The 9149-nt window shown below is 49.1% G+C and overlaps 1 protein-coding gene and 1 pseudogene across 1 annotated transcript; both read left to right on the forward strand.

Moving 5' to 3' along the window:
- The first annotated feature begins 828 nt into the window (after positions 1-828).
- On the forward strand, positions 829-6694 carry LOC103597814 (CMRF35-like molecule 7). Its single transcript, XM_008581672.1, has 3 exons — positions 829-880; positions 1903-2232; positions 5904-6694. The coding sequence occupies exons 1-3, from the start codon at positions 841-843 to the stop codon at positions 5936-5938; spliced, it is 405 nt and encodes a 134-aa protein (XP_008579894.1). The 5' UTR covers positions 829-840; the 3' UTR covers positions 5939-6694.
- LOC103597815 lies at positions 1134-1478 on the forward strand (annotated as a pseudogene).
- Positions 6695-9149: the final 2455 nt, after the last annotated feature.

The following is a 9149-nucleotide window of genomic DNA, read 5'->3' on the forward strand; positions in this document are numbered from 1 at the left end:
GGAGGTGCTGGGAGGGAAGGGTGAGGGAGAGGAGGAGGTTCAGGAAAGAAGAGACAGGAGACGGAGAGGGAGCTTGTGACAGAGGACGGAAGGGACCATCTGAGGAAGAGAGGAGAGACTGGAAATGTCCCTTTGGAGGTCACTGGAGTAAGCAGTTTTGGTGCAGTGAAATGGCCCGCAGCCAACAGCCAGGGGAAACATGCGAGGAGACAGGAGGAAGGATCTGGGGCAAAACAAGGCTGAGGAGAAATGGCAGAGTCTCCTTTACACCCCTCACCACCTCGGCCTCTGCTGCAGATGACTCAGGACCCAGGGGAGGCCGTCCCAAGGGGAGGGGCACGGGTCAGGCTCATGCAGAGACAACATCCCAGGGCAGGCTGTGGGGGTTGGAGATGCACCGCCTGGGGCCTCCTGGAAGGAGTCTGGGATGCAGGCTGTTCTCCAACAGTGCAAAGCCAGCGCGTGTCTGTCCCTCTCTTTACCACGCACTGGAGCTCTTCTCTCTGGCCTCACTGCACCTCCTTCCGCTGCAGCTTGCAGGTGCCTCTCGGTTCCTCACACACACCCACAAGTGGGCCCCTGGCCAGGCCTGGACCCTTTGCTTCCCCCAGTCATTGAGGACACATCGTCCCACCAGCCACGTGCTCGCAAAGGGTGACATGGCTTTTCTCCTAATTTATGAAATTAAGAAGTAACAAAGGAAAAGGAAATAGATGGGAGAACTAAAAAATAATGAGTTAGGCAAATAGGAAGGAGTTTGCCTCTGGGCTCAGTTCCTAGTTCGTGGAGGGGCAGCTGGGACCTGCTGATCACCAGAGAGAGACTCAGGCAGGTAGGACCATGTGGCTTCCTGCAGCTCTGCTCCTTCTCATCCTCCCAGGTGAGTGGGCCTGGGGTGCCGGGAGCTGGAACCCGCAGGGAGGGCTGGACAGGAGACAGGGTGGGTCTGTCCTGGGGGGAGGAGAGGAGTCAGGGAGAGTGGCAAGAATCAGTCATACATCCATGCACTTACTTTTCAGAAGGAAAGAGAGAGAGACAGAGACCGGGAGGAAGGAAGGAAGGAAGGAAATGTCTTTGTTATCTGACAGGTACTAAATCAGGTATTGGAGAAAGAAATAAAAATAAATAACACAGGTCACCTGGAGCTTCAGTTGCTGCACACGAGTATTGAAGACAATGGCTGAGAACAAATTCAGAAGGCAGAAGTCCAGGAACGTGTTCACACAGCCAGCCCCAAACCCTTCAAGACTAAAAACAAAGCAAAGCCAGTGACCACTAATCTTAAGAAAATAAACATTGTGAATAATGAAAAAGTTAACAGAGTGAGTAAAGCTTTTGTAAAGATACAAAAGGAACTTGCACCCTTCTCAAAAAGCCTGTCTCTTGAACCTCTACAGAAAAAGCTGATTCCTCAGCGGCAGCACGAAAACCAACCAGTTAATGCTGACGAAGCTACAAAATTAATGGCCCGGTCGTAATACAGTTGTGATGCATCAAATTCCCCCAAAAGACCAATAAATTAAGTGTTTTATACAAAAAAATAAGAATAATAATAATAACACAAATGGCATCTGTTTTCTAGGATGCTGATCCTCAAGCCTGGCAGACAGACAGACAGACAGATAGATAGACAGAGTTACTTAGTGTCAGGAAGATGACCGGGTGGTCAGCACACAGTTGGATGAGGAGTGAGCAGAGGCCACTGTATTGGCCAGTTAGGAGCCCAAAGGAGAACTTTGTAACAGAGGTGACAGAGATGACGGGGGGAAGGGATGAAGGAATAAATGGATATGAGGATTTGAGAGACTTGGGGCCCTGGTCTGTCAGTCCCCAGGTAGATGCCAGATGTCTCGAGAGGCACCCAGGGAAGGAGGAGCTGTATGTTGGATTTCTGTTTTCCAGGCTGTTTCTCCATCTATGGTCCGAGAACTGTGGGTGGTCCAGAGTGGGGCTCCCTGACCGTGCAGTGTCACTATGACCCAGGGTATGAGACCTACAATAAGTGGTGGTGCCGCGGGGAAGGCTGGAAATCCTGCGAAATCCTCGTCAAAACCACAGGATCAGAGCAAGAGGTGAAGAAGGATGACGTGTCCATCAAGGACAATCACGAAAACTGCACGTTCACTGTGACCATGAAGAATCTCTGGAGATTCGAAGCTGACATCTACTGGTGTGGGATTGAGAGAGTTGGCACTGACCTTGGGGTCCAAGTTGCAGTGATCATTTACCCAGGTAAGGACTGCTCTCTCTTGTACTCTGAGCCCTGCCCTGACCCCTAGGGCATTCAGGACTGTTCCTCTCTCTTCCCTGAGGGATGAAGACTCTTGAAATTTGCCTGAGACCTCATGCGTACATATGGTGGTGTGTGCTTGGGTGTGCCTGTGTATGCACGCATATATGTGTGCCTGTGCATAGGTTTGCATGCATGTTTACGCATTGTGCCTATGTGTGTGTGCCTGGCACATGTGTGCGTGGGGGGGTGTGCACCAGGAATCTGGAAAGTCTGGAAGGAAGAGCGAGCTTTGGCAGCTCTGCAGCCTCCATCTATTGTTATCAGTGGGCCTGGGGCTTGGACAGGCTCAGCTCTGGCTGAGACAGAGGACCGGTCCTCCTTCCAGGTCACTTGGGGCATCCAACTGCCCTCAAAGCAGCCCCAGCCTGATGGGTGACTTGTTAGGTGTGCAAGGAGGGGGGATGCTGGATAGCCACAATTCTGATGGGCTCAGCTACAGGACATGCAGGTGACCCTCTCCCTGGTACCCTTCCCCCTCTTTATCTTCCTCCCCTGATGACATAAGGATGGAGGAGTGGAACTAAGGGACTCTGATGTAGGGAGAAGGAAAGGCAGGATCCACCACAGTGTGAAGCCTCCCACGGACCACCACTGGCCTCCCCAAGCTCTCGAGAGGACTCTGGGCTCAGCAGCTCCAGAGGCACTAGAGGGGCTGGAGAGAGAGTCTGGCTGGAGCCCCCACCCCACAGTGCAGCCCCCAGAGCCCTCAGTCTTGTCTCCACTGTGGGCATCAGAGAAACTCGCCCACCCACCCCCACACATACAAACACCAGCTCAATAACACACCTTTGTTCACAGGCCCATGTATAAAGCAATCCTTTTCAACTTAGTATATGCAGATACGTTGTGCCTGCGTGTGTGTGCAGTGGGAAAGTCTGCTGGTTTTAGAATGTTCCAGAAAATGAATGAAAAAGACAACCAAGGTGGGGCCATGGATGAGCAAAAGAGGAGCAGGAGCTGCCTCTGGGAGAATTGGAGGCTGTGACCCTCCCAGCAGGACAAGACTTCACGGGGCAGGTGAAATAGGGAAGCTGTCTGGAGGCAGGAAGGACTTGGGGGAAACAAAGGCAGATGGCACTCGGCCCAGGGGCAGGCGAGGGGAATCCCACATAGTCAGGTAGGGCCAGGGAGGGGTGGCCAGCACCGGGGGTGCATCACTACAGAGCAAGTGGCAAAGAGCCTGCTCGGTCAAGGCTGAGACTCAGAGAAGAGCTGGCTGGCCTTGATTTAGAACTTCAAGGAGTCAGAACATGGTTCCCATGTGTTCAGCTGTGCCAAGCAGGCCTCTGGGACTAAACTGAGTATGTCACAGCTGGAGTTGTGACAACAGGCACAGGTGTAGCTATGAGAACACCCACAACAACAAGTTTGGCTTCCTGGCCTTCAACCACCCAGGACACCCACAGCAGCAAACCCATGGCTCTTACCCTCACCAGGTGAGCAGAGCTGGGCCCCTGCTGGCCTTTGTCCCAGTGCTACCCAAGACTGCTCCTGCAGGGTTCTCTGCTGGGAACCACGGTGTGGCCCTGGCTTAGGGGAGAAACAGCAACCTCTGCAGTGGGCCCCCTTCTCCTTGTCTATACCTCCGAGTACTTAAGGAGATTCCCCCATGGAACCATGACAGATAAAATTCTCCAACTAGGCTGCAGGATCTCAGGCTCTGAGCTCCTTCTGACCTGCCTCTCAGTCCCCGAGAAGCAGAAGTGGGATTAAGCCTCACGTGTGCTAGAAGGAAAGTTCTCTGCTCGAGTTTCCTGTGGCTGCTGTAACCAACCATCACAAACTTGGAGGCTTAAAACAACACAATTTTAGTATTTTATAGATATAGAGATCAGAAGTCTGACATGGGTCTCACTGGGATAAAATCAAGGGGTTGACAGGGCTGTGTTCCTTCCGGAGGCTCTAGGAGAGAATTCTGTTCCCTCGATTTTTCCAACTTGTAGAGACCACCCACATTCTTTGGCTTATGGCCCCTTCCATCTTCAAAGCCAGCGATGGCAGTGGAGTCTTTCTCACGTTGCATCTTGCTGACACTGGCTGTCCCACCTCCCTCTTCCATTTATAAGGACCTTGTGATTGCATTGACCACCCAGATAATCTGGGATAATCTCCCTGGGTCAGCTGACTGGCAATCTCAAATCCATCTGCTGCCTTAACGCCCCTTGCCATGCAACATGAAATACTCACAGTTCCTGGGGGTTAGGACTTCTCTGAGGGGGTAATTACTCTGCCTGCCACCATCACAGGCAGATGTGTGTTTCATCTCTCCAGCCTTCTTGTTCCCAAGTGCTGGGAGAGGCTGAGAGGGGCAGTCAGGAGCTAGGCACCCTGCTTTCTCACCTTCCCGACATGGAAGAGAGGCGTGGACATCAGCCTGAGGTCCACCCCTGCCCCAAGGCATCTGAAAAGCAACCAGTAAGATCTTTCATCAAAGCGGGAGCAAGCTGCCCCAGTTTCATCCCATCACAGCCTGGTGCCTTCGGTCCCCTCAACATCCAAGGTCAAGCTCCCTTCTCCACCCAGGTCTTGACTCTCAGAATCACTGTCCACTGGCTCAGTTCCCTTCTGCAGCCCAGCACGCTTCCTTGCAGAGGACACAGCAGTGTGTTCAGTTACCAGCCTGGAGGAGGCGCGGCGCTAGCGGATGCTTCTCGCACTGGCTTTGATCTTGCTTGTGGCTGTTGGAGAGTGATTGTCCTGCTGAGAGCACGGAACACGGGATTTTAGAAAGTTGGAGGAGCAGAAGGGGAGACTTGGCCAGGACAGACAGAGGATGCAGCCGCTGCACAGGGAGTAGGACTTTTGAGAGGAGCACAGTGGTTTAGAGGATATTTTTAGGATGTACAAGGCACCATGGTCGCTCTCTGTCAAGAAAACTGTCAGTGAAATCCACGTGACTCTTCAAAGCTCCCACTTTCTGGGCTTGGGGCCACGGGGAGAACCAGGGGACCCACAGCCGTGTGGGGAGGGGATGAGGCATGGGAGGGATCAGAGTCTTTTACACAGTGATAGGGACAACCTCGGGAACATAAACAACCAGGGGCCCATGGTATAATTAGACCAAGTGTCAATTATATGGGACATGTGAGATGGCACGTCTCATACCTGCTATCACATGGGATCAGACCAGGGAGAGACCCCTCCCAGGAGAACTAAGTAGGAAAATAGCCAGGTTGACCCAGGTTAGGAGAAATCTTCCACTGCTTCAGAGAGGCAATATTAGATCTAATTTGAAAGATGGGCAGAATATACAAAGGGACACAAGGCAGAGAAGGGCAGAAACAGAGGCAAAAAGTCAGGACATGCCAACCCTCGGGCGTGGCTGGACTGCAGATGAGAGGCAGGGACTGTGGGAGGCAGGCCTGAAGGTGGGACAGCAACAGACGGAAAGGGGCTGGGTCCCGCACCAGCCTCTGGAGAGGCCTCTGAAGGCTTCGGCTTTGGGCAGCATGACCATGCCCCTCGGAGGGGGCTTCTCTGGCGAGGGACCAGGCGTGCCTGTCACGCAGGTAATTGGAGCCACAGATGTTGGTTCAGGGAGGCTGGAGAGTGGGGTCTGGGGCTGGCCTGAAGCAGCAGCTCACTCCTGTCACTTTGTCCCCTTGTCCAGAATTCTGCTCTGCAACATCTTCTTTGTGCTACTGACCTTCCTGAAGGTGCTGCTGCTTGGGGGCCTGCTCTGTGCTGTGCCGTGAGTGAGCAGGACTCAGAGGCACTACAGGGGGAAATGAAGTCAGCCTGAGCCAGAGATGCACAGCTCCCACCATCGACACCCTCAGACCGGACAAGCGGCACCTCCTGGCCTCCTATCAGGCAATGAGCAGTGACTGTGGTTCCAGAGGAGATATAGGTCCCTGCAGTGGGGGAGAGTCCCCTGTCATGGTTCCAGGAACACAAGCCCATTCTCCCTCTGCCCGTGTAGCTCCGGGACCCTGATGGGGCCTCTCCTCCGCCTGCCACTTCCACCTCGGGAGAAGAGAAAGGAAAGGATACTGTATCCCCTGTACACACTGACTCCTCGGAGGCACCTGCAGTCTCATTGTGTGAATCCTGCCTCAGCCTCCTTTCCTGTGGCTTCAGGATGACTCCAAGAGAATGGACTGTTATACTGTCCAGTAGCTGAGGTCCCAGGGCATTTTGGACTTTCCCGTGCCTGGAGGAGCTCAGATCTACCCCTGGTACCTGTGACACTCCCCACCCCCAGCCAGCTCAGCCAGCACCCCCACCAGCACCCAATCCTGGGTTTGACCTAAGCTTTGCTCTCTCCACCCCCGAGCTGTGCCCCAGCAAGCCCAGAAAGCTCACCCTTCACGTTTAACCTCACCCCGTTCACTCTTAATGAAATAACAGTCCATGCCTTTTTCTTTTTTAGTTTTCAAAAACGTATGTATTTACCCTCAATAAAGTTGTTTTAATAATAATAATAATTATTATTGTCTTCCACTTATATTCCTCCTGGGCTCTCTCTGCTCCTATTTTTCTCCATATTTTATTTGGAACCATTTTTTGGAGCCATTATATCTCTGTCCTTAGATCCTTTTTTTGGAGAGATCACATTGCCTGTCATTTCTCTGAGTCGGAGGAGAGAAGCTGTCCGAACCCTCCCTCGCTTCCTGGGTGCTCCCTCTGGTGGCCCGCATTATTCTTGCAGTGCGCTTCGCTGGCGTCCGTTTCCTCTCCTTGGCCTCATCTGCTGGCTTGCTCTTGAAGACAACTCTTCTTTGAGTGAGGTTGAGGATTTGCACAGAGCACCGTGAGCAGTGGCAGGAGGCCGAGGAGGACTGCCCACACAATGAACAGTTAGTCGTTGGGACCCCTCCCGCCACATCTTGACTCCTTTTTCTGCATCAGGAAAGGGCGAGACCTCAAGAGGCAGCAGCCTGCACCCTGCTCAGCGCCGGAGAACAGCTGTGAGTGGCAACGTGCCCACACCAGCCACGCTTCCTCACCGTGTAAATTACAGAGGGAAACTTACCAGCAGCTGCAGCCACAGGAAACATCCTCATTCGCAGTCCACTGTGTGTGAGGCAGAGCCGTGCACATCTCTCCTAGACATCTTTTCTGACCCTAGAAGTGACTGAGCTCAAATGTTCCAGTTGTCTATTGCTTGTATTATACTTTGTGGCATAAAACAACAATCGTTTTTTTTTTAATGCAAGATATTTCACTTTTTATTTTTATGGATAATTGTCATTAATACAGCAGGAACTAACATGATGACAAAAGATACCAAAAAATCAGGTTTCTAATTCAATAGAAATTAAAACCTGAGCTGAAGTCTGATCAGAATGACACCTGGCACCATTCTGAAGGAAGTTAAGAAACATGTTTGCTAGACTTCTTAAACAATCCATGTAATACAGATCAAAGGAGATACAACGCACTGACACATTAAGTGACTTTTCTTGTTGACAAACATTTAAGATAACCAGGGTTATCTAAAGCTTACGGTCTTGAAGGCAGAGAGGTGTGTAAATTGCAGATTTTTAGTTAGCAAGAAGCAAGCTAAGATTTTGTTGGTAAAATACAGTTTGTTTATCCATGTAGATCTACAAAGCTGGCTCAGTTTTTCAGAGCACAAGAGAGTGCCAAAAGAGTTCAAGGGCATTGGGATGGATCAAAATAAATCCACCCCAACTTCTGGAAAACAAGTGATATTGCAGTAACACCATCACAAAAAACAGTATTAGTAGAAACAGGAGACTTGTGGTCTAATCCAGTTCTCACTTTGGATTCTATAGCATCTCTTACTAAGAATTTGGTGAAAAACAGGAAGATTCTTACTCCTTTAATAACTGTCCATAAGCAGAAGTGAAAAAACAAAAGAAAGCTAACATAATGTGATGGGCCTTGATGATTAAAAATCAGTAAACTTGAATACATTTTAATATGCTGAATCTTGAGTCATACTTATAAACCAATGATTAATATACTACAAAACTTTACAAACATAAAATCTCATCTGTTGCAGAACTTCAAAATTAATGGAATCAATTTCTTCTCCCTTTTAATTAATTATTCCTTCCATAGAAAGTCCTAAAACTGAGTAATCATGAGAAAGTGTCAAAAGAGTTCAAGGGCATGAGGATGGATCAAAATAAATCCACCCCGACTTCTGGAAAACAAGTGATACAGCAGTAACACCATGACAAAGAACAGTATTAGTAGAAATAGGAGACTTGTGGTCTAATTCAGTTCTCACTTTGGATTCTATAGCATCTCTTACTAGGAATTTGGTGAAAAACGGAGATTCTTACTCCTTTAATAACTGTCCATAAGCAAAAGTGAAAAAAAACAAACAAAAGAAAGCTAACATAATGTGATGGGCCTTGTTGATTAAAAGTCAGTAAACTTGAATGCATTTTAATATGCTGAATCTTGAGTCATACTTATAAACCAATGATTAATATACTACAAAACTTTACAAACATAAAATCTCATCTGTTGCAGAACTTCAAAATTAATGGCATCAATTTCTTCTCTCTTTTATTTAATTATTCCTTCCACAGAAAGTCCTAAAACTGAGTAATCATTGGCATACCTGTAATTTCACAAATGTCATCAAAACATGATGCTTTTTGTCCAAATGATATAGAAGCAATTTCAACTGAGGTCAGGAATCTTAAATTCTCTCAAAACATATTTTCTATTCTTTGTGCTCCATGTCACATAAAAAAGAAATGAGGGAAGTTGGACTCATGTCATTTCTCTCAGCCAAATAATGTCATTAACCTTCCCAATGTCTCCATGCCAGAAAATCCAGTACTTAAGTGCTCTACTATAAAGCATCTCCAGATCTAAAAGAGATTGCTTTTATTTATTTATTTATTTTTAAAGATGACCGGTAAGGGGATCT

This window comes from Galeopterus variegatus, unplaced genomic scaffold (genome assembly GCF_000696425.1).
Source record: "Galeopterus variegatus unplaced genomic scaffold, G_variegatus-3.0.2 Scaffold2431, whole genome shotgun sequence".
Taxonomy (NCBI): domain Eukaryota; kingdom Metazoa; phylum Chordata; class Mammalia; order Dermoptera; family Cynocephalidae; genus Galeopterus; species Galeopterus variegatus.